The 25,983-nt window shown below is 29.8% G+C and overlaps 3 protein-coding genes and 1 long non-coding RNA gene across 6 annotated transcripts in view; 2 read left to right on the top strand and 2 right to left on the bottom strand.

Annotated features, from left to right (window-relative positions):
• Positions 707-4,412, bottom strand: LOC109345292 (putative E3 ubiquitin-protein ligase RF298). 3 transcript variants are annotated; one of them, XM_019584204.1, is made up of 5 exons: positions 4,328-4,412; positions 3,973-4,012; positions 2,852-3,703; positions 1,756-2,762; positions 707-1,348 (listed from the first exon to the last, which is right to left on the bottom strand). In XM_019584204.1, exons 3-5 carry the CDS (start codon positions 3,696-3,698, stop codon positions 830-832), a joined length of 2,373 nt encoding a protein of 790 aa, XP_019439749.1. In that variant the 5' UTR covers positions 3,699-3,703; positions 3,973-4,012; positions 4,328-4,412; the 3' UTR covers positions 707-829. The 3 variants fall into 3 exon arrangements, with proteins under 3 accessions (XP_019439749.1, XP_019439750.1, XP_019439748.1); XM_019584205.1 differs by having other exon boundaries at positions 2,852-3,716; XM_019584203.1 differs by lacking the exon at positions 4,328-4,412 and having other exon boundaries at positions 3,973-4,166.
• On the bottom strand, positions 13,272-14,965 carry LOC109345293 (peptide methionine sulfoxide reductase B5-like). The gene is made up of 3 exons (XM_019584206.1): positions 14,783-14,965; positions 13,683-13,839; positions 13,272-13,589 (listed from the first exon to the last, which is right to left on the bottom strand). The coding sequence occupies exons 1-3, from the start codon at positions 14,875-14,877 to the stop codon at positions 13,425-13,427; spliced, it is 417 nt and encodes a 138-aa protein (XP_019439751.1). The 5' UTR covers positions 14,878-14,965; the 3' UTR covers positions 13,272-13,424.
• Positions 18,193-25,983, top strand: part of LOC109345297 — a 17,277-nt gene continuing 9,486 nt past the window's right edge. Inside the window, exon 1 of the long non-coding RNA XR_002107407.1 lies at positions 18,193-18,224. This is a non-coding gene — a long non-coding RNA (uncharacterized LOC109345297). The remainder of the gene's footprint in view (positions 18,225-25,983) is intronic.
• LOC109345294 (SAC3 family protein B) overlaps positions 19,671-25,983 on the top strand; it is a 10,928-nt gene continuing 4,615 nt past the window's right edge. The window contains exons 1-8 of the mRNA XM_019584207.1: positions 19,671-19,947; positions 20,990-21,223; positions 22,187-22,309; positions 23,123-23,356; positions 24,124-24,327; positions 24,426-24,679; positions 25,109-25,209; positions 25,303-25,521. Coding sequence (XP_019439752.1) covers positions 19,823-19,947; positions 20,990-21,223; positions 22,187-22,309; positions 23,123-23,356; positions 24,124-24,327; positions 24,426-24,679; positions 25,109-25,209; positions 25,303-25,521 — 1,494 coding nt within the window. The 5' untranslated portion in view covers positions 19,671-19,822. The remainder of the gene's footprint in view (positions 19,948-20,989; positions 21,224-22,186; positions 22,310-23,122; positions 23,357-24,123; positions 24,328-24,425; positions 24,680-25,108; positions 25,210-25,302; positions 25,522-25,983) is intronic.

Here is a 25,983-nt window from a genome sequence, read left to right on the forward strand (position 1 = left end):
TCAAATAATATATATGTAGTCTTCTTTTATTATATCATAACCACTCCAAACTAACCCATTCAGTAATACTCAAAATTTTCAACACTTTATGTAAGAAAAAACGCCATACACAACAACTAAGGGTTCCTAACCACTTCAAGTTTGAAAGCTTAGCTCTTAAGTAGTTTTGGAGTCAAAACTATTACATAAAACCAATAAGACTATAAGAAGTTAGTTAAGTTTAAGCTAACCTACAAGGCCATGTTTGAATAGAAAATTAGTTTCCTTATCTTTATTACAAGGCATCATCTAAAATATTCTGGTTGTCATTTTTATATAGTAATTTTTATAAAGAAACTATATTTTTTTTCTTCCCTATTTTCCCTTATTTGGAAAGAGATAATTGCAAAGATTTCTATCCTTCATTTTGACTATTAGGGGGAAAATTTAGGAAAGTAAAAAATAGATTGAGCAATAAGTATTGGTCTTATATTATTTATCTCCATTATGTTCCTAACCTTTGTTTAACCTCAAAAAAGGAGCTGCTAAGGAAAGATATTCTTACTATGTGAGAAAAGGATATGATGAGGAAGAATCTAAGCATTTTATTTTTGAACAAGCTAAGTAAGAAAAGTGCAGCTTCATGAGAGAAAAGAATTAACTTCAACATCAAAAAATCATAATAATAAGAAAGAAGAGGCAATAGCAGAAGAATCATCATAATTCATAAGCACTGAAAACAACTTATTGTATCTGAAACCTTGATTTACATATTACATGGTTTGATTGTATTATTCTTTTTGTTGTTGTTGTTGTTGGAATTCAATGTATTCTTTAAGTCTCAACTCACTCAGCCGAAAACATAAGATTGGCCTCTTACGGCATGGCGTACAGACATACGCTTCTGGATAGGAGTCCTGCAAGAAGGACAATCTTGCATGCCTTGATTCACAAGGAGCTCATTGCATTCTTCACAAACAACCTGATGAGCACATGGAAGAAATACAACAGAAATCTCCTTATACAGGCACATAACGCATTCTCTTTCGCGTTTTACCCTACCCGACAAAGAAAAGTCATTCATATCTGTAACCAGTTCGGCCACAAAAGTGTTCCATGCTTCTTCATCGCCAATTTCGCTTCTTATTGCAGCAATTTTTGAATTGTTCTCCTTCCTTCTAAGTTCCGCAATTTCTTCTTCATATTTCTTTATATCAGCTTCATAACTCTGCAGACTCTTTTCTGCTTTCAGTTTCATCTGCTCCTCCTTGTATTTTGTTGCCTCCTCATTTCTCTCTCGTTCTTTTCTTATAGAACTGGCTCGCTGGAGAACTTCTTCTGTTGCCTTTCTTGCCTGCCGCCATCTAACCTGTGATATTTTAACTTCACAATGAGAATAGACCTAGTAACAAAACTCACTTTGCATCTATGGACAGAAAAATAGTTGTATGTACCCTCATGTTTCACTACAATATTCACATTTTTAGAAGGTAATTAGTTGGTTTTACTTTGTTAAGTAAACACTGCGGAAATGGAAATAATTTGAACCATTTAATGTAGAGGTACTAGCGATGGTGCATTTCGATTCATTCGTATAAATTCTGAGCATAAGCTTATGCTTTTTTAGGGATAAAGGCTAGTATATTGATGACAACACGAGATCAAAGTCATCAAACTATAGCACAGACCATACATGTTAGTATCGATATCAAGTGAGCATTTACGAGATAGAAAATGCATGGAAAATCAGTTACAATAAGCTTTAAAATAGCATACCTCAGCTTGCTCCTTTTTTTCTTTTGCTTGCTTTAATTCCTGTTGCAGCTGAGCGAATTTATGTTTCTCAGTCACCAGTATTTCCTGAAACAAGGATTTCTCCTTGTCTTCTGACTGGATCTTAAGTTGTGTATCCTTCTCCCTCTTTAAGCCCTCTTGGAAACTTTTTGCTGATTCGGCTGCACGTAAATTAGCAGCCTCCATTTCTTTCTTGAAAGCAGCTTTCTGTGCCTCAAGTTTCCGGACAGTGGCATTAGCTAGTCCCACCTTGTCTCTCGCATTATCCAATGCACTTTCCATCTCAGAAATCCTCCTCAAGCTGCTCTCCTCTAGATATTGCCTCTCTTTCAGAAGTTGCTCGTTTTCGTCTCGTTCTTTCTTTAGCGTCGTTAGCAGATCCTTGTCTTTGCTTAGCTCATTCGCAGCATGCATAACCTTCTCATTACCCCACTCTGTCCATTTCTTAATCTCATCTTGAAGCTCCTGAACCTTTGGAACCAGCTTCAAAATCAATTCATCCTTATTCTCCTGGGGTATCCATTCTGTCAGAGACTTGTTGTCTGGTATCCTCAAACAATCACTATTAGGATCCTCATTATTGCACCGGATAGGACTTGTGGAAGACCTGTCTTCACTCCGATCAAGTCCCACAGTGTTGCTTATATTTGACGATGATGCACTCTTCGAGTTTATAGTAGTAGTTTCCATTACAGATTTAACATTTTTATTCAAGATCAAAGCATTCAAGCTGGCCACCTTTCCTGTTTTTGAAGGCCCTCTAGGCCCATTTGCCGGTCTTGTTTTTTCCACAATGAACTTCTGCCGAAGAGTGTAGTCCCTATTAGTGCAATTGGAATGGAACTTTCTAAAACATCCACACAATTCTACCATCCGGTGAGATTGAGATGTTGCAGCAGTACTAAGTGATTTATCAACAGAATCACCCTCTTTCTCTGAGAGTCCACCAAGAACTTGAGAATTCTTTAAATTTTGAGCACCAGGATTTCCTGTCACAAAAGGATTTCTCAGATTGAGAATTACGAGAATGTACCAAAATATTTTACATATACCAGAGAAGTTTAAGAATAATACAAACCTGAGGGAACTGATTTAAAAGGAATTGGAAGCTTCAATTCATGACCTTGTGCTTCTAATTTCGATTGTGATTCAGTTTGGACAGAAGAACAGCCATCAGAAGTTCTGTGGTGGCATCGTAAACAGCTTAAAGGCTCAGTGTCCACTTCACAAGCTTGTAACAGATTCAGGTCAAAAACTAACAAACGCCACAAGGCATCTCGAACACTTAAGGGTGGCCTAACCTCTTGAAGAATACAGACCATTTCAGCTATGACATACTTCTCAAGGTGCACTAAATCTTCGAAACAGTGCTCTTTTGAAAGATCAATCTCTTGGCCATTTCTAAGAAATGCTAAAGTATTATCAAATATATTAGAAAAAGTATCACTACCACCAGAACAATTGGAAAACCTTAACATGGCCTTAGTAGCAGCTTCTTCAGTGCAGGAGCTAAGTGCAGCAATTTTTTTTATTAGTCTCGTAAATCTGATGTGCAAATCAGCAAGGATAAGTTCTTCCAACCTGGCTTCTGTTAGTTCTTTCCTCTTAAAATCCGGGCAACCATCCGCCCCATTTCCCTCTGTCCTTCGGTTAAGCCTGAGCTCCAATGCATCTACAGCATTAGTCAATGCAAAGTCAAGTTCCGACCGACTCGAATTACCTTGGCTAACATTAAGCAACTTAGAAGCAGCTGCTTGCACTTGACCTGGGCTCATTTCATGTTTCACACTAGAGAATTCATATTCTGTACTTTCATGTTGAGGTGAAGGAACAATCTTGTTTGGCTCCAATGAAGATGGATCAACCCTCAATTTTTTCTTATTCCTCCTTCCTTTTCTGCCACCACTTGTACCCTTTGATGCCATTTCAGCTGCAAATCAAAACTACAAAATACTAAAAAAGATAAAACTTATGAACACACTTCCCAAGTTTTATCTACAATCCATTCACAAAGCATCAATATTTACTTATTCCAAAACAAGTTCCATTAAAAGGTAACAAGTAAAATCAAAATTGATGAGGAAAATCTAGCAGAAATTTTACAGCATTGTTGATCAAAAATGAAAAACAAAATAACCAAGACTAGATTATAGTACTGCATTGCATGCATTAAACTTCAAAGAACTGAAAATCCATTACCTCTATATATCAGTGTTGCAACGGTACTGTAAATAACTTCCTGAAACGTTGAGATATAGACAAAATCAATCAACCAACGCATAAAGATAAAATTAAGATAGAAAAAATACATTCCCCAGAAACATATACAATAATTAATCTCAGCCTTAAGAACATACCCAGTTGAAAAAAGATTGAAAATTTAGAGTACCCAAATGAATTCAATCACATATCAGTACTCCAAATTCAACCACATATTAGAAAAGTGATTTAAAAAAATAGATTGTTACTAATAAGTAAAAAATAAAACTTGCTTATATATATATAGAAGAATAAGAAAACTATAACCAGCGTTGGATACTGAACACATATATACCTGATTGAAGAACAAACTTGCGAAGAATCAAACGAAAGATGATCTTCGAAAATTTGAGAATGAGAAAGAAACTTCACTGTTTTTCTCTCTCTTTCACTTCACTTTTGCTGAAACTGCATGCACAGAGTGGGGTGCTTTATACACAGAAAAAATGTTTTTTTATTATATAATATTAAATGCTATATCTTAATATATAGAAATAAATATTATAAATATAATATATTTACAAATAAAATAAAATAACATTATTTTTAATGCCAATATTGAATGTTATAATAAATTAGTTACTTAATAAAAAACTCTTTAACGTCTCCTTCTCTATTGTGTGACTAGGGGAGCTGCATGTGGTACAAAAATATGTAGTGCAAAAGTAGAAAAATTAATACATTAAATTTTTTTGGTATATATTTAATACATTAATTTATTTCCATTCATTAAATTTTTTTACCAAATTTATTGAAAAATAATTCCTAAATTAATTTATTTCCGTTCATTATATTTTTTTTACCAAATGTGTTGAAAAATGATTCCTTTTAGATATATACAAAATATAATACAATTGAGCTTCTCAACCTATATTAAAAGAACTAATCTATTTTCAAATAGATAATTGTCTCATCCACAAGTATAATTCTTAAGATTGAACTTAGATATTTATACTAAATAATATTAAAATGCATTTAAATTTACTCATACCTTATAGCACTAGCTGACTCAGAGACAACGATGCAAATGCAATTTTAAAATACTATCTACAATTCTATAATTTCAAATTTATTTTTTTCAACAATATGATATGTTTCATAAAAAATAAATAATCATTATTGTATTGAGTTATTTTAGGTTATTATGAACATGCAACTTAAACAACTTCATGATGGTTTCTCTAAATCGAATATTTAGTTGTTACGTCATGTATGAGTCCAACTATTTTATTCTCTAGTTTTGATACTACAAAACTAATTGAATTTGTAAGTTCATCTAGTTGATTTTTGTTGAACTTATTGGATGATGCTTGATAATCAATTTGAAACTTACATCATTGATATACATAGCAATGTTGGATGAAATGAATCAATAACATTTTTAGATAAGTTGATTGAAAGTAAACAAATGTTGTTTACCTATTAGATTATTTTCTTTTAAACGTAGTAATGATTTTACCTCTCACCACAACAACGATAGAAAGAATATTTTAAACTGAATATTGTGAAAATATATTGTGTAATTGAATGTGAAATGCATGTATAACAATGTAATTGATTATCTACTAAATCATATCGAGGAAGAAATGTTCAATAACATTACAACTAGTTAATCATTAAATAACTTCAAAATATGAAGTCAAATATAGATCAATTATAATATAACAACAATTGACATTACATATACATTACACTAATCAAATTCTTTAATATCACCATTAAGACAATTATCCAATTACCATGTTATTAATTTTTATTATAATTTTTAATCAAGAGTCTCCTCCACCCTGCAGCAAATAAACATGGTATCTTTCATTCATACAAATAGGAATCCAACATCTAACACCCTTCATAAAAAAAATCAAATGTGTTTTATTATTAATCATACAATAACACCAAGAAAAAAACAAGATAGAATAATAAATAAATAAAATCTAATATTTAAATGACTAGTTACAATATCATATCCTATAGATTTAGAAAATTACATGAATCAATCACTCTCTTATAAATATATTACAGTGAGTACCTAGGAGAGGTAAATATAATTACACACCCCTTAAAAGATGAGAGTATACTCTAATTAATCTATCCTATTCATTCATTCAAATACAAATACAAATACAGTCAATATTTAATATGTGTTTATATTATTTCTTCACTTTTTATAGATATTTTGCAAAACTTCAATCAAATTAAATACATTCATTAATTTAAATAATATAATAAATCTCAATATCTATTAAAGGATCCTGTTTAAAATGGCCAATCAATTTACCTCATTAAAAGTTTATTATAATACACCTACTATTCTTCATCACATACAGCTACTGAATAAATTTAATAGAGTTTAGATTTTCTAATATCTCACTCAATTTCCTAATATTGTAATAGATAAAAAGTTTAATTTTGAGAGTAATACTTATTAAGAGTTTTGATAGTCACATACCTAAAATAGATTAATTACTTACATGTAGGATAAAATGATATATTTAATTATACCCAAAAACATTAACTCGCTTTTCAATCAAACAATTCAACCAATTTATTAAATAATAAAATTACAAGGCTCCCAGATGTAATTATGTTTTATATTCCTCATTTTCTTTTAATAGTTAAGGTTATACATGGTTTAAAAAATTATTGAATAATTTAAAAAATTAGTACAATAACCCTATTTAAATCCATAAGGAAAATTGCATTAAAGAAAAATGAAGAAAGTGTGTAAATAAACGTATCCTTCAAAATAGAATATAAATGTGTGTTTAAATATGATTTTTTTTTATAAAAAAAACAAATATGGAAGAGGTAAAGTATGCCAAAGTAGTTTAAGGCTAATAAAATTATAATAATATAATGAAAAGTTATGAGTTGTTGGCTTTGATGATTAATGACTGTTTGAAACTTAACACCTAAGTTTATTTAGGCAAAATAAATAAAAAGAAATCAATGTATACATTGACAATGTAATATTTGTTACAAATGCATTATTTACCATTTATTTTTAACCATAATTGATATTTAAATAAAAGTAATGCAAATAAATAATAGATAATGCACTGATTGATGACAATATAAATCTTTATATTGTCAGTATATTGATATTACAATCATAAAAACAAAATTTTCATTTGTATGTTTTAACTAAATTAAGCACAAAATGACTCTTTGTTTTTGTTTTATGAATTCACAAAGTCATTGGTCGATTGTTATGTTCCTTATGGCCATATATAGATTACTAATACATGATAAATTATTTTGTCATAACATAACTTATATTCTTAAATTCATTAGTCGTTTGACACATAGTTTTATTTCAATTCTTTCTAGAAATTTTCATTTTAAAATATATTATAAAAGAAAAAATAAAATATGTGTCAAACAGTAAATGAATTTAAGAAAATAAATTATCTCCTAATATGAGGAGATATTTTATTCTCATCATAATATAAAGAGGAAAGATCTTATTAGGACAAATAAAATTTACTTGGTTAATCTCTAGCTCTCAAAAGATGTTATTTTTCATTATCAGCCACCAGATATTTTTTCTGTACTACTAAGAATATTCTTTCATTTTTTTGTTAATGAACTAATCATTTTAGAGTTTATGACTGTCCTTTCCAACATGTCTCGAAACCATGAGATACTTTTGATGTACGATAAAAGTTTATATTATCTCAAAAATCCCTCTAATCTGTAGAGTTGTAAGATGTTAAGTTTGAATCCTCAAGTACACCTTTTATACCTTTCATTAAGAAGCACGTTTATATAGCTTTCATTGACCTAAAATCGTTTCACATTTTAGATAAGTGGAAATATAAAAATATAAAATTAGTAATAATTTACTGGTAAATAATGTCTAACAACAATAAATTTGAGCATTACAACTTTATATGAATGGTTAGATTAAAAAATTAATTATTTGTCACATGATCACTTAAAATATATATATATAATTTAATTTTAATTGTTCAAATAAGATCTAATGATTCATATTAATTTATCTCATTTCTCACAATAATAAATTTAATATTATTGTATATCTGATTACAAATAATATAACATAAAACTAATTGATAATGATTAAATGTGAGCTAGGGGATTAACTACATTACTCTTTATCATGATTGTATAAAAATAGATTAGTCATTTCCATGGTTCCACCACGAATAGAACATTTGATCGATCTAACCTTTTCATCTAGCAAGTTTTACATTATAATTAAGATAAAAAAGTTTGACTCAATGAGTTTAACTCTAAACCCGGTAAATTATATGATTGGACCAAGCCAGTCAATCAAAAATATTTTAAAAATAATTAAAACAAGAGAAAAATTCACAAAACCACCTTAAACTTTGCGTTTTGTAATTACATATATAAACTAATTTTTCTTCATAATTACTCTTTAAATTTTAATTATTGATGAAATTGATGTCTACTTTCACAAAAAAACGTTTTTCTTTTCATTGTGGCGTGTATCTATGTGACTATGCCTGTTCATTTAGGCCTTTTGTGCCTTAGCAATTGCCTTTGCTTTGTTTGCTTCCGCAGATTTCACGATGGAAAGCTACAATTTACTAGGGACTCACTATAAATGATGCTTGTGCTCAAAAAGTTCAAGAATAATAAATTATCATTTTCTTACGGTTTGTATGTTTTAAACTTGTGGCCATGGATGATTATTATACAATAATATATTTGCATACTTGAATGAAGATTAGCAACTAGCAAGTATTTTCAAATTGATAGCTTTTATTAAACATTTCATCATATTTTTATAATTACCGTAGCTTGTTATTGTTAGATTTCATCACTTTTATATTATTATCTAATGTGTTAATTTCAATTTCATTGTTAATAATTTAAAATTGTATGTATATATATATATCTAGGTATTAATTTCACCAATAATTAAAGTTTAAGGAATAGTTATGAAAAAAAATAGTTTATAGTGTCTACTAGCAAAACACATAAAGTTTAAGAGGGTTTTGTGAACTTTTCACAATATTTTGAGATGAAAAAAACAAATGTTTTCAACTTATTTGAAGTTAATTTTGTCATTTGCTAGTTAATGTTCTAGCGAAATCCTAGTTGTTTCATTAAATTTTAAATTTAATTGTGCATTTTTATCGCAATTAAATTATAAAATATAAGTTATTTGATAATATTTTTAATTTATTTATGATATTTTATAATAATGGTTGAAATTATGCACTATAATGTTTTTAAATTTAGTTCATAATTTATTAAATAATGTTAGTTACTATGATTTTTTTTTAAAATTAATTTAAATCATACTAACTGGTGTAGCTATTGAGTCCCTACTCTATCTAATGATTCATTCACTCAATCTCATATCTGAGTCATTTACTCAACTATTAGTGTTATATATATACATATTTTATTTATTAATAGTATATAAGATGTATAGTTTTATTGAGAAATTAAAAAAATAAAAACTCTTGTCAAATGCATGAAATACCAATAAAGACATTTAATACATTAAATATTTATTGAAAGTCATTTAATATATCCAATAAATATTAAGTGAAATACATTTAATATATCCCCATTGCAAGTTTTTATATGTTTATGCATTATACATTATGTGTTAATTATGATATACTTTTAAATACAAATAAAAACGTATTGACCATGTTAAAAATTTATACTAACCATACATAAATATTAAAATATATTTCATATATTTATTATAGGGTATTCATCATATCAATTAAAAGTGCAATCCAAAAGTTTAATATATATATATATATATATAAATATATATATATATAAATACATGTATATTAAAATATATTCATTATTAAACACTATGAGTAGAGATTCATTTACATTGAGTTAAATTAAAATTGTTTTTATGTTGTTAATATTTTTCTAGAATATAGATTAGTAGATTAATAGTTATTTATCACCAAAACTATTTATCTCAAACAATATTATGTAATCAAAATCAAACATCAAACGAAACCATATCTCATATTAGATTTAACTTATTAAATCATTAGGTTGCACAATATAAAATAATATATAATTATATAAAATTTATAATTATATTAGGGTGATATTTTTCAATAGAATGAAACAAAACATATGATAAGTGTTCCTCACTTTTTAATTTCTTTGAGTAAATTATCTTTTTCATTTCCCAAATTATTCCAATTTAACTAAATTTAACTTGGGCAGAACATAACTTTCATAGTCCAAAGCGATTCAACCTCTTATTCAAATAAGATTGTGAATATGAGATGTTTGCAAGTTCGATGAATGACCAAATTGTCTGGTTTGGTTTAATGCACATATCATTGATCTCAAATTTGATAGAGTTGAACATTGATAGATGTGTAATCAAATGACTTCATTTTTCATATATTTCACTTACATATATATGTTACACTAATTTTAATATATATAATTGATATAAATAATGTTGAGATTTTGTAAATTTTGATATATGAGATTTATAGAATATGAAATTTTGATGCAATACTTGATTTGGCTATTTTTTATATAAAAAATTATTAACAATGTGAAAGTTTACATAATTTAACTGCAAAATATAATATTTTTTTTATGTGAGGAAATAATTTTATTCCTTAAATGACTTATATGATGACATATGTATTCTTCCATTTATTCTATTTATAATAATTCATTCAACATTTAAGTTAGAATATTATGAAATGAAGAATATTAAAATCAGAAAATGGAAGAATGCATGTCTCACCATTTAATTAATTTAAGGAGATAAATTATCTCTTTGCAACATGGATATAATATTCTTTTTAATTTTGTATTAACATACCACTCCTTAAAAAGTATATATATTAAAATAAGTTCAATAATTTTTTTACTAAAACACAACATTAAATACATTAAAAATTGAATATTAAATACATTAAAAATTGAATATTAAAATATTAAAATAAAATCAAGGATACATGTTCCCCGTGGGGGAAAATGATGATTACTGATTAAATGTTTTAAAATATCACAAGAATGTGATAAATATTAGATTTACTTACACTATACTTCTCACTCTCAATTATATGGATATGGATTTCTGAAATTCTGGCGGAAACAAAAATTTAAGAAAAAATCACTTAGATTTTATATAACATTATTTTTTGTGTACACCAAACATGTATTAAATATCGAAAGATTAATATATTTTGAGATTTAAAGATCATTGCAATGGTGTTTAGTTATCTACTCTATTTTGATAAATCTTATTCTCATGTTGACACACTTAAAAAACTTAATTATTTATGGATTATATTAGACTTGTTGATATTGAAAATATTAAATTTATATTTGTTCAATCTGTTTGTAAGTTGTTTTTGGATGCTAACAAATTTATTAAGAATAGATAAAATAGCCATTGGCCTATTTCCAATATTGGCTGAACTATTTGGCAAACAAGCTAGACATCTCCATGCTTTTTTCAGAAAGCTATTTATTTAAGAAAATTATATATTCTCCTTTTATAATATCTCATAAATTTTCCCACATTATAATTATTGATTCACAAGTAATATATCTCATTTTATTAAGATGTATGAGAGTTTGACGATGCTATGTGCACCCTAGGAGTATACAAATGCACATCCTGAATTTCCCTTAACTTTTTACAAATTTGTATATCATCTATAACTCTATAAGTTCAAAAAAAATTACAAATGACATGGCGTGTTTAATGAAAAACAAATAATCATTATCATATTGAATTATTTTATATTTTGTAAATATGAAACTCAAATAACTTAGAAATTTCATAATCATTTTTCCAAAACAAATATTGAGTTGCTTTATGTTTTGTTTGGGTATAACAATTTTGTTATTTTTTGTGAACAAAATTAATTGAATTTTCAAAATTTATCGAGAAGATTTTTGTTTAGTTGGGTAATACTTGATAGTCAATTTAAGACTTACATCATTGAAATGCGTAACAATATTAGATGGAAGAACTTAATAATATTTCAATATATTGATTTAAAGTGAAAGACACATTGTTTATGTACCGATTAGTTTATGTTATGTTAAATTTAACAATGATTTTACTTATTGTTACAACAATTGTAGAATGAGTTTTTCAACTATAAAAATTATAAAAAAACAGGTCGTATAATCAAATAAAAAATGCATAGATAAATGAATGTCTAGTAACTTATATTGAAGGAGAAGTGTTCATTAACATTGACAATAAATAAATCATTTCAAAATATAAAATCATATAGAGATCAATTATAAAAAGTTTATTTAATTATATATATTTAAATTTTATATTTTAACATTAACGTTTCTATCTTTTTATATAAGATGATATTTATTATTTTAATTTCTAATATATATCGTACGTTCTTATATTCTTCACATAATGATCTTATAGAATGATATATCTTATAACTCCTTATTAAATTATGAGGGGGGAAAACCTAAGTTGCAATGACCCATTTGAAACAACAATTCAATCATTCCATTAAAGTTGAGAGAGAGAAATGACGTAGAAACATCACCATTATTACATTTCCAAATGTTATATGATTTCCCATCACGGTAAGGAAGTTTTGGATTTTGAGGGCAACCTTTGGCAACATAAAATCTGGTTGAATTGTTGGATTGCATCCATTTGGGGCATGCATATGAATCATTTTTGCCATAGATATTCACAATTTTTCACTTGCAATTTGGTCTAATAAATGACAACTTTTGTGAAGTTGTTTTGTTTAGATTCTTGGAAGTACAGTCAGTCAGTATTAGTGAGATATTGAAGAGAAAGGATAAATACACATAATATATTACCTTGAAAATGAAATGATATCTTTTTGCACCAGTAGATTGTGAAAGATAAAAAGAAGAGAATAAGATAAGTCATCTGCTTCTAAAATCATGACATTGTCCTATTTAATCATTTTTTTCACAAAAATATTTCTAAAACTAAACAAAATAGTGCACGTCTAGTGACGAGAGGAGATAAGTTATCTTTCGGTCTCTCTAAAAAGACGTATACACTGACAATCAGTGGCTCACTGCGCCACGCACTATTCATTTTCAACCATCATTCGTTCTAAAAAAAAAGTAATTCAAATGAAAAGTACATGATGACTGTGTATAAATTTTTAGATCGTTAGTTCATAGATATTTAACTCATTTGCAATCAAATCCAGACATGTTCTCATGCATAAAACTAGTCATGTAATCTTTATCTACAGAGAGTTATGTAAAAGACAAAACAACAAGAAATGATTTTATTACTGTCAAATACACACTCCTTTCTCATTCATTCAAGCTTCAACACATTGCAAGAGCAACTTAGCTAACAAGTAAAACAAAAGACATATATTATTTTCACTATAGATCAACAAAGTAAGGGTTCATAGTAAAGCAGCAGAATTTGCTGGAATAAACTTAACAGAAACACTATTGACACAATGGCGTTCATCAGTGGGTGTCTTGAACCCTTCTCCTTTGAAAACATGACCCAAATGTCCATCACATGCTGCACAAGTTATCTCAATCCTCCTCCCATCTGGGTCAGGCTGAAAATCAAAATGTTCTATCATTATCACAATGCAATTTCAACAACAACAAGAGATGTTAACAATGAAAAAAGGAACATATAAAAAACTCACTGAACGATTGATAGCACCAGGAAAACCTTCAAAGAAAGCAGGCCAACCACAACCAGAATCAAATTTGGTATCAGACTTGTAAAGTGGTGTTCCACAGCCAGCACATTTGTAAACTCCTTCTTCATAGAACTTGTTATATTCTCCAGTACCCTTCAATCTGCACATGTGAAACAGTTAAAATCAACACGTGTAAATCAATTTCAATGCTCAAATGGATATATACATCTAGAAAAAATATGTATGCATCGACAATGTAAGAATTTTTTTACACTCTTCATGTATCATTCATCATTCATATTTCATCATAATTGACAATGTAAGTAATACAAATGTTACAAACATATATTTATTCTATCAAGGACATCATCCATTGAACTACATATGTTTTACACACACAAAAAATGATACTAATAATGTGCAATATGATTCCAAAGTCTGTACCAATGGGATGCACTGCAAACATGTACACACATCTTTTTTTATAGAAAAATAAATGGGATTGAATATTTTCTTGATGGAAAAATTCCAATGATTGATGGAATGACACTAAAAGCGAACCGGGATGGATCACCTCTGTCTCAATTTCCTGTTTCCACCAATTAAAAATTGTTATTTAAACAAAAAGAAATGTTACATTTTTCTATTACTTGTTCAAAACTGATTGGACGGATTTTTCTATTACTTGCTCAAAACTCATTGGACGGATACAAGGAAAGGGGACAGCTTTTGAGACAAAGGATCTCTATCCACTAAAAGCTGCGTGTAGCAGAAAGAAACGAAATTTATTATGTTCAGCAGAGCAATCACACCAATTTACCCCTAAAATAACATCACCATGGGATGATCTAAATATGTTTTCAAAGGAACAAAACATAAATAAATAATAATGACAAGGCAATTTGAAACGCCAATTAAATTAGTTTCTCATTCACCATGAACACCCGTTGAGTTAACTTCAATTTTTTTGAAAAAAAAATATACAAATTTCGCAATTTCTAACATACCCAAAATCTGAAAATCAACCATATAGTTGTAGCAAAATCGGAGAAGGATAAAAGATTGGAAATTTAAAGTTCCCAATTCCAAAGGAAAAGACTTACTCAGTTCCTTTGTGACGAAGGATCCGAAACTGTTCAGGAGAGAGAACGAGTCTCCACTCCTCCTCTGTTTTCTGAACGGGTGTTGATGCTGCCATTGATGAGTATAGATTTGTTTGAATGCGGAAGAATGATGTGAGAAAAGCCTCTTATTATATGACAGAGAAAATGTGGATAGAACTCTGATCAGTCAAACAAGAATTTTCAGGGAAAATGAACTTGGACGGAAAATTGGTATTGATGCGTTCAGACATGTTCTGATAAGTGGGACACGTGGCATCTACCTGGAAATGCTTTCTTTTTTTACTTCTCCGACTCAAGAGTTATATGAAGATATATATATATATATATAAAACAACATATTAAAAATGTAATTCTAATTAAAATTTAATAATAAATGATAGTATCAAAAAATATAAATATATTTATATTTAAATATGATGAGTTGTATGTGTTTTTATGCAAGTTTTTAGAATTATTATTAATTTATTATTCACCGGCAACTAAATATCTTATTTGCACTCGTGCTTATCTGTTTTTAGCTGCATATTTGTAGCTATTTCACCAATTTTCAATCTTATATTTATATTTCTATAATAATGAATAAATATAAAAATAGATTTAATTGGATGTTTATGTTTTTAAGTTTTTATAGTAATGAATATATATAAAAATATATATTGTACTTGTAATGTATATTGTTCCTCCCGGATAAATCCGGGCTATTCCTAATCTGATTCGAATATGTTGTCCAACTAAACTCTCTCTTGTTCACCCACTTTACGTGGGTCAAACATACCATAGGTGTCCTAAATGATTCTGACGCGTCATTAATGTCTATAACTTGTCATTTAATGCATCTCTAATCTCGCCATCAAGGTGTCGCTGACTCGTCATTAATGCAAGCTGACATTTCACCTGTCACACCGCCTAGGGATGGCAACGGGCACAGGCAGGCACGGGTAGTAGCTACCCACTACCCGTTTCAAAATAGAAGAGTAATACACATACCCGCCTGTACTCATATGGGTACCCATGTATGGGTATTCGCAGGTATTTTTGGTACCCGCGGGTTTCCTCTATTATAAATAAATTTTAAATTTTTTACTTCTATTGTGTTTCAAATAAGATGAAACTTAATTATTTTTGTATATTTTGATTGAATATTTGGCAAAAATGCTAAATTTATTGGTGTTTTCTATTTGTGTGATTTTTTCCCCTCATTTCTTTAACAAAAATTATATATTTTCTTTGTAAAATATGTGTGTTTTTACACATGTAATAATATTTGTAGAGTGTTTTACCACCAAACTCGATAAAATATGTAAACAAAGTAAAGAGAAAAATATACATAGTGTAATAAATGTTAGAATAATGTATTTTTTATTTTAATTAAATATAATATATTAATCATATAAATAATGAATACCGTCGGGTACCGATACCATAATATCCGTACTCACCCGTATGTACTACGAGTATTTTCAAAAACTCGTTTATAATACCTGCGGGTACCCATTTGTGACTCGTACTGTGCCCATACAGGTTTTACCCGCGGGTACGGGTTTTTTGCCATCCCTAACGCCGCCTACATATTCCACCTACCTCATCAATACAACAATTGCAGACCTGCAAGGTGAACAAGAACAACCCGACATATCCGCATTGTACACACCAATGGTCAGACGCCACATCAACAACTTCAAACTCTATAAATAGAGAATCTTATGCAATGTGTATAATTAATTATCATTCCCTCATTTATTGTGGATAATTATTGTTATTGCTCTAACTTCTCTCTTATTTACTCTCAATATATCTCTAAAGACTCTATACTCGCTTGATCGTCAAAGAACTTTGTTAAGTACCTCCCGAAGCGTGTTCACAAGACATTTCAACCAAGACTTTTGATCATCTTCATTCTACCTGGCATTTAATATCGTCCATTCCCGTTTAATACCAGAGAACATATATGATGAATTTAACCTTATAATATAGTCACTAAAATTTATTATAAGATAATAATAAAATATTATATTATATCTCAAAATAAAATATTTTTTGAAAAGTAAATTAATGAATATGTGATACCTTTAGAGTGTAGAGTAGGTATTATGATTGTTATATATTTTATCAATGCATTATTCAATCAATTTTTTAATATCAATTAACAACGTGTTAGTTTAGTTGTATAAGACTCTTCTAGATTTTCATAATGTCAATGATTTGATTCCTAAAAGTATAACATTTGTTGGGAGGGATAGTCACACATTCCGAAAAGAGATTAATTCTTTATCAAAAAGGTAATAGATACTATTAGTAGTACCATTTTTTATCCATACTATACATAAAGGCAAAACATGGTGTAACTTCTACCATGGTGTAATTTCTGTTTCCTATTTTGCCCTTCACATTATTTAATTTTTACAAAAAAAACCATATAATCATAAATAAACATCACCAACACATTAATTAATTATATCTTTCACATTAAATTGAACATTATTATAAATACATAAAAATTATAACAAATACATTCTAATTCTAAAATAAAATATATAAAAATTGAATACGTAGTACCATATAATATTGACCGGCAGGCACAAAGTGTCTGTACACACTAGTATTGATAATAATAATACATTGGTGACTTTTCTAGCATAATCAAGTGTATCCTCTAATCATATAAGTAAGAATTAATCCTCTCATTATATAGATAGAACATTTGACCTTTTTGTTTTATATGAGATTTAGTGGAACCTTATGACACTAGATCAACACATTGCTCAAACATTAATGAGTAAAATAAATGAGTTCATTACATATGAATATTTGGTTGAGAAATTCTCCCCTCATTAATGATTTATACTCATTAACTTTTACTTGTGAGAAAAAATATATGTACTATATGAGTTTTATACTCTGTTACTATATCGTTAATTATTCATCTTTAATCATCATCATTAAATCTTTAAAAAGTAATTCAAATAAATAAAATAATATAATAATTGTGTATAAATTTTATACTAACTAAACAAAAAAAATTACACTCATGAACAACAAATGAAATAATAGGAAAAACACAATAAGAAAGTCAGGACCAGCCCGATAAAAAAAGTCTTAAATGAGGCTACTATTTTGCACAAGAAAAATGAAATAGGAATGGAGAAGGAGAGGAATTAAGATGCAAGCAAGAAATGAAAGAGCAATGAAGACAAATCAAGTGAAATATCTTCATTATGAGGGTGTAAAATTTAGATGAGAATAAACTATTAACAAAAATAATGATAGTACAAGAATATTGTTTTATAGTACCTTTAAAAATCTAATTGATAATGAGAGATGAATAAAATTGTTTGATAACATTTTAGTAAGAGAATTTGTTCACATGTTTCTCTTCATAAAAACCTCAAATTTAAAGAACTTTAAAATAAACTTATAAAAAGTTTTATAGATCTATATAAAAATATTCACAACATTTTCCTTTTTTTATTGAACTCCCAAATAATGGAAAAAATTCAAAGCCTCCCTTCCTCAAATACAATACTCTAAAAGATCCATCATAAGTTTAATACCTGATTTTTCTCTCAATTATATAAGTTGAAATAGAATTTGTAAAATATTCACAATTTATCCAAATTCATTTAAATTAAATATGTTTGATGATATTTGCTTTTTAATTTTATTTAATATTTAATAAAACTAAATTCATCAATGATTCTTACAGTCATTTTTAATATTTTACTAAATTGATATCAACTATATGACATGTGTATAGTTAATATTAAAAGTTTATTCTTAAGTACATAACATATATAAGTGTGAGAGAAAAATGTATGCATTGATAGAGCATGAGTTTTATATACTGTTACTGCATCATCCACCATTTATATCTTCCAATAACCATTTCTCTATTAAAAAAAGATAATACAATTGAATGAAGAATGATATAATAATTATGTATAAATCTTTACAGTGATAATACATAGATATTGTACTTATAAATATTTGTTAAAAACTATACATGTAAAACTTTAAACGCCACATGCTTATAGACTATTGCAAAAAAATTTATTTATAAAAGTTCAAAAATCACTTTTTTTTAAAAAAAATTTATTTATAAAAGTTCAAAAATCACTTTTTTTTAAAAAAAATTGATTTTTAAAATTGTTTTTTCAAATGTGATTTAAAAAAATATTTTATTGAGATAGTAAATTTCAAAATAATAATTTTATTTAATAGTAATAAAAATCAAACAGATTGAATATTCACCCATCCAAATCTATGAAAATAAATTTATAAATGGATTGGATGAATTGAAATCCATCCATTAGGTTTGGATATAGTTTGTGTGAGTAGCTTAAAATATAGTTTAAATGCATTTAAATGAATTGATGAATAACTTTCTATCCATCCATTATAGTCTATCCATCCATTTATCACGGTTGAACCTATATTAATAAATATGGAAGATGTTATCTCTTATATGACATATTTAATTATGCAAGCTAAATAAGTCTTAAGTGACATTATTTATATTAAAAATCTATTGATTTATTGATAAAAGATTTCAATTCCTGAGACTTATTTGGAGAGAAAATTACAAAAAAAAAAAAAAAGTTTCTTGCAGGTAAATGTCATTGATTATTAAAAAAAACTACTTAACTACCAAAAAGAATAAATTATTTTCACTCTCTTATAAAAATATCTAGAATATAAAATAAAACGAAAATACGGATTACAATCACAAGTAACCGAAAATATAATCTCAATCTCGAAATTCAAAAAACAAATAAGAAAAACAGCGAGCATGATTTATTTAAATCTGTAGCGATTTGGATTTTTTGATTTCCAAAAGATAAAATAAGATTCATATTTCGTGTATTTATATTTAGTTGGAAGTTGATGAGCCAAAACCCAAAGTACAACCTTTGAAGGTGTTGAGCTTGGTTCGGTGTTTCTGTTTATTACTTGGAACAATGGAACCTTCTCTTTCTCTTTGATTCCATTCCTTCTTTTCATATAGAAATACAAAATACAACTATGTCTTTTGGTAAGGGTTCTGGTCCTACCGTTCCTCCCAAATCTCTACCAGCTTTTGGCCCTAACCCTAATCCTTTTCTTGCTCCTCCATCTTCCAATTCTATACAATCGTCTTCCTTTCCCAGGTATTTTATCAATTTTTCAACTTTCTTCAATTGGGTTTTTGTTTTTATTTCATTTTATTAGGGTTCAAAGTGCAATTTTTTTACCTGTTTTCGGTTAGTGTGTGTGTTGTATGCAAATTCATAGTGTTTTAGAGGGTTAAAGTGAAATGATGTGGGATGGATGGATGAATTGAATGGTGAAATGCTTCAGGCGTAATATGCGATTGAGGTAAAAGAAAGCACGAGCCTTTCCACCTAGTGGGGTTTGGGGAAGATAGATGTAGGTAGTCTTTTTACTTTGACAGCTGCATCACCAATAATTCCGTGTCGGGTCTTGGGCAGTAAGTTACCTCAGTGAAAAAACTGGTCCAGTGTAGAGGAGAATGTTGAGGTTGATGAGTGTACTACAAAAGATAAGATTTATGAACAAATGTATTTGGGAGAAGTTTGGTGTAGGCGTGTAGCCCCTATTAAACAGAAGACGAATGATACTTATTTTAAAGGTGGATTAGTCATTTGAGAAGACTAACAAAGACCCAATGCGAGAAAGTGTTTTTTTTGTATTAACAAAGGTATTGCTTCAACTTATGAGTAAGGAACTAATCCCTTTTTCAGGGTGTGCGGCTCCTCCAAAACAAGTGACACTCCGGAATCGAACCATTTACTTTTTGGTCTTTCTGGAGATCTAGTACGGTCTTATACGACTAGGGGTTGTGCATGTTCATGTTAATCTAATGTCTATATCAAATTCTATGAGCTAGGTTAACCCTGAAAATACTGCTAGAGAGGAAACATATATTATTCTACTGACATACTAACATTTGGATTACATGCCAACAATTCTATATTTCTATGTACCCTTTAGTGATACTCATTGTAATGTTTCTTCTACCTTTTCTACCTAGCCAAAAAAAAACTGTTACATACTTCCATCTGCTATGCCTAAAAATGCATCTTTTAGCCACCATTTTCTTTGTTTAGGCAATATTCTTTTCGTGGATGTATTTTACCTTAAGATGTTTCTCTGCATGGTTCATTGTTGATAGTTCATATTTTCCTCCAGATCCTTTGAATCTTCTGGTTGGGGTGATGGGCAGAAACTGCCCTATAGAGATTTGGACACTCATACTCCTCAAAGGTCCACTCCATTGACATCACTTATTGCTTCACGTGATTCCACTGCCGGTGTTACAGTCAGAGTTCCTAGATCTTCGAACCCAGAAAGAGCTAGATCTCCTATATCATATGCAGATGTGGTTGCTTTGGGGAATTCCGGTCAAAATGCCCCGACAAATAAGTAAGATGATATCATCTGTAATACTAGTGTAATTCTTTAAAATCATTACGCATTATGGTCTTTGCATCAAAAAATTTATTTTTACGTGAATATCATATGTATATAACAGCAGTTTTCTGTCTAGCTTTAAATACTAAACTTCTGCAGTTCTGCTGTATGGGGTAGATTTCAGTAATTATCCGTTCGCCTTGTGGCTTTAAACTTTACCACGAAAGAACAGTTTTCCTTGCAAAGCTTATTAGTTTCAATTTGTTAGGTTTAAGTTGATGAGTATATTGTATTGATATGGATGACAGAAATTGATAAATATGATATATTTTGTGGCCCATTTTGCTGTTTCCTTAGGTTTGGATTTTGGAATATCATAAGATAATGTTTTAGATGTAAATTTAGATTGTATTTGAATGTCCATGTAGGTGTAGCATCCTCTTCTAGTTTTTTTGTTTGAGTATTTTTGTCATTTATGCCCATTTCTTATATATTTTGGCCTAACTCTATGGGACTATGAAAGCCAATTTAGATTTGATATTCTTCTTTTTACATCTCTTAATCAATTTCTTTATATTTACCATTAATTGTCATGCTTATTGACTTTATCTGTTTGGAGTTTGGAAAATCACAAGGTAATGTTTTAGATGTAAATTTAGATTGTATTTGAATGTATGTGTAGGTGTAGCACTGTAGTATCATCCTTAATGACTTCAAAGAAAAATCTGAAGCACCCTCTTAATGTTCTATGTTTTTTGTTTTAGTATTTTAGCATTTATGTCCATTTCTTCTATATTTTGACATAACTCTATGGGGCCAGGAAACCCAATTTAACTTTGATATTCTTCTTTTTACTTTCTTTAATCTATAAGTTTCTTATATGTACCATGAACTGTCATGCTTATTGACTTTATCTTCTTTTTACGACTCATTTGTTTGAGGTCTCACTTTCTTCTTTGCTGCTGATTTCTGTAGCTACTCAAATTCGCGTATTGATAACCACAGCCACTTCCCTCCACTATCACAACCGGCTCCTTTTGTACCAGGAAATCATCAGTTCGTTCGGACTTTTCAAGGTCATTCTATTTCTGTTCAGCAGTAAGTTTTAGGTTCTGCTCTGCTTCTCTCTCTGTCCTTGTATCTCTATGGGTGTCTGCATGTGCATTAAAAAAATCAGAATTGGAATACTATCCAATCCATTGTATTTTGTTGTTTTTGATAAATGTCAAATAATGAAATGTTGCTTTTTTTCTTTAAATCTATTCTATTTGCTTCATAGGCATGTCTTTTGCATGACATGCCACGGTTTCACTGTCAGTAGTTGGTTGAAGCAATGCTCTATGATTGATACTCTAGTGTATAACAGTAACAGTTCTTTCATGCCTGGGTCAGTTGTACATTTGGATGCTCAGTATAGGTAATGTTTGGGCTCCAAAACTTGAGTGTCCTCTACTTTATCATTTTTCAAAAAATTTCGGATACAATTTGCACCACCTCGTTTTTGGCCTGCTGGTCACAGCTCACCATTTACTAGTGACTCCTTTACAATTTTTCATTTTGAAACTCAGTTATGTTTTGTAAACCGTTTTATCAAAATTTTGAAAAAGGTAGAGGGAGGAACTCATGTTTGTAATGTTGTCATTTTGCAAGTTTAGCATACATGTGCTTTGGGGTGGAGGACTATATTGAATTGTTCTAAAGATGAAGATAATCTTCCATATTGTTGACTTAAGTTTGCTTTGTGTTGCAGGTTTCTTGCATTGATTAATTTTTTATTTTTTGTTTGTCTAAATTCCCATGTGGATGATTGATTCATATAGCTTTCCATCCTAGTGGGGAAGTCTTCGTTATCCCCTGCCATCTCAAAATTCTACATGGTATTTTCCTGACATCAAGTTTTTTCTTACGCAGGCCAGCTTTAGGTGCCAGGACGTTGGATAGCCAGGCCATTCCATCAGCCAATTATGCTAAATTTCCGGACCCTCAACTTCAGCCCTCACTTTCTCCATATATTGGTTCTCAGAATCCTCAGCATAGTTTTACAAAAGAACCTAATGGTCAAGTTTCAAAGAGAACTAGGTCGCCTCCTTCACTATTTGCCAACAGACAGGAAAATTTTGATGTTGCTCGTAAAGACTTTAGAAGGTACTCCCATGGATTTTCCCCTGCCTTCCTTATAACTGTAGTAGGCTATTGATGTAGTTGTTTTTTGTTATTCCTTTGGGGAAGGTGGTCTATCAAAATTTGTCATTGTATGTATCATAGTTTAGAGTTATGGCAGCATTATATTTGATTTTCATTCTACCTTGCAGATTTAAATCTTAAAAGAAGACGTACCTACCATAGTTTTCTAGCTAACACTTATGACTTAAATAAATATGGATGTCCAATTCTAATGATATAAAAGGGCGACCCATTGCACAAGGCTCCCACCTAGTGCGGTATGGGGAGGGTAAGTGTAAGCAGTCTTAGTGTCTTACCCTTGTAAGCGAAGAGGCTGTCCAATTCCAAAGATATGAACAGGAAAATTACCTACAAATTGAAATAACTGTAATGGTGGAATAGCTTTACACCCTACTCCATTCCCAAGGCAAAATGATTACCAAGAGCAAGAGAGAGAAATCTCCTTACACACGAGGAAAGTTTATTTCAGTTGGCATAAAGGAAAAACTCACATTCCATCTCGCTCTCTCTCTCTCTCTCTCTATATATATATATATATATATATGAAAATAATGGTTTATGTTTGCCAATATTATAGTGCTGTCGACTTGTTGGCTTAGTGCTGTCGACTTGTTGTTTTGTAAAGCACTGCAATATATGTTTTTCTACTTGTAGCAATTATATTTCATTTATGAAAAAATGTAACAGAATATGCATTTATTGATCCTGTTATTGTGTTATTCTTCCAGGCCGTCTATCTCTCCTCCTAGATTGGGAGGTTCTCATTCTCAGATTCATCAAAAATCTGTGCCATCTAATGTTTCTGAAGCACCCGTAAGCAGGCCCATCAGCTCCATTGCTCCTAAGAGAGCAAGGTCGCCTCCTCCATCCTTTTCAGCTAATGAAACCTTTGAAGGAAACTCCATCTCAGATGTTAACTCTGAACAAGAGCGGTAAGGTATTAGGTGTGGTAGCACCTCTTTTGTACATTATGCATGTATTTTTATCCTCTTATTTTTTTAAGGATCTGTATTCTTATTGTACTGTTCAGTGAAATGTTAGCCAAGGCAAAGCGTTTAGCTCGTTTCAAGGTAGAACTTAGCAAATCTGAACAGAATAGCGCTGATGTTGCTGACCAGAAAGCTTCTGAAAATAGACACGAACAGTCAGTGTTGGAGCAGAAACATGTGGCAGGGCATTTAATGGATTCATCTGGAAACTTTTCCAATGGCCATGCTGTTTCTGATTATGAAGGCTCGGAAACATCCAAAGTAATTATTGGCTTATGTCCGGATATGTGTCCTGGTATATTTCTCAAATTTTTAATCTAAAGTGAATATGTTGCAGACATTATATTTCCATCTGACTTCAAATTCAAAATCTGCTAACGATTTTTTCAAAAAATTATTGGAAGTGCTTATTTGTTTTTGCGATGGAAAGTGCAGTTTGAGAGAAGTAAAATGTCAAGTCGTTTTGGCTTGAAAGTTTTAGCCTAAATTTTGACAGCATTAAACCTATATTCGAGGGTGACTATTGGAGGGGATAAAATGGTAGGCCCATTTATCCATCCAAGAGTTAATAAGCATTCTAACTCATTCTCACTAAAATTCTGGCAAAATAATTCTGACTGTGTAGTATTTTCCTTCTTTCTTCTAGTGTTTCCAATCTGGGAATTCTGCTTTATGGGGAGTTAAGCATATGGTTTCATTTTTTTTCATTTGATTTTTGTTTCAGAGTCAGAGAGGGGAGAACGTGAAAGGAAAGGGGATCTTGACCGGCATGAACGCTTGGATGGAGATAGAAATGTGACCAGTAGACTTCTTGCAGTTAAGAAGGTGATTGTCATTTTACTAATAATATCGTTTTTTCTATGCATCAGTTTATTTCTTTTTGAAGTATTAATAATAACACAAAATGGTTTGTGGCAGTATACCAGGACAGCGGAGAGGGAAGCAAGCTTGATTCGGCCTATGCCCATCTTGGAAAAGACAATGGATTATCTACTCACTCTGCTAGATCACCCTTATGATGATGAGATGTTTCTTGGTGTTTATAACTTCTTGTGGGATAGGATGAGAGCAATCCGGATGGACCTTAGAATGCAGCACATTTTCAATCAAGGGGCTATTTCTATGCTGGAACAGATGGTACTTCCTTGTGGCCTTATTATTAGTGTCTATTTGCATGCATGTCCATAAACCTTTGATTTTAGTAACCCCTAAAAAGGTTTGGTTCTAAATTCATTGGTAACATATTTGCTTCTTACCAATGGAAATAAATAAATCCCATAAGCAACTTAAATTATGAACATATCTAATTTAGCAAGATGAACTTATCACTTACGGAGTCTGCTTGGGTTGGAATGATGGCCAATCATCTCTTGCATGAACCAGAGGCTGTTATAGTGTTATATATTTTTGAACTTGGTCATCTGTTGGTTTCTCTCAAATTTTCCTTTTGTTTAGTTATGCCTGATGTTGTGATATTACTGTCACAAGTTGTTATTGGTCACTGCAATATGCAGCACTTGTCAGATACCTTAACGATCCAATCTGTTTAGCTAAATCTTATAATTCAGAAATCTAGGTGTCGGAGAATAGGTGTGTGTC

Source organism: Lupinus angustifolius, chromosome LG04 (genome assembly GCF_001865875.1).
Source record: "Lupinus angustifolius cultivar Tanjil chromosome LG04, LupAngTanjil_v1.0, whole genome shotgun sequence".
Taxonomy (NCBI): Eukaryota; Viridiplantae; Streptophyta; class Magnoliopsida; order Fabales; family Fabaceae; genus Lupinus; species Lupinus angustifolius.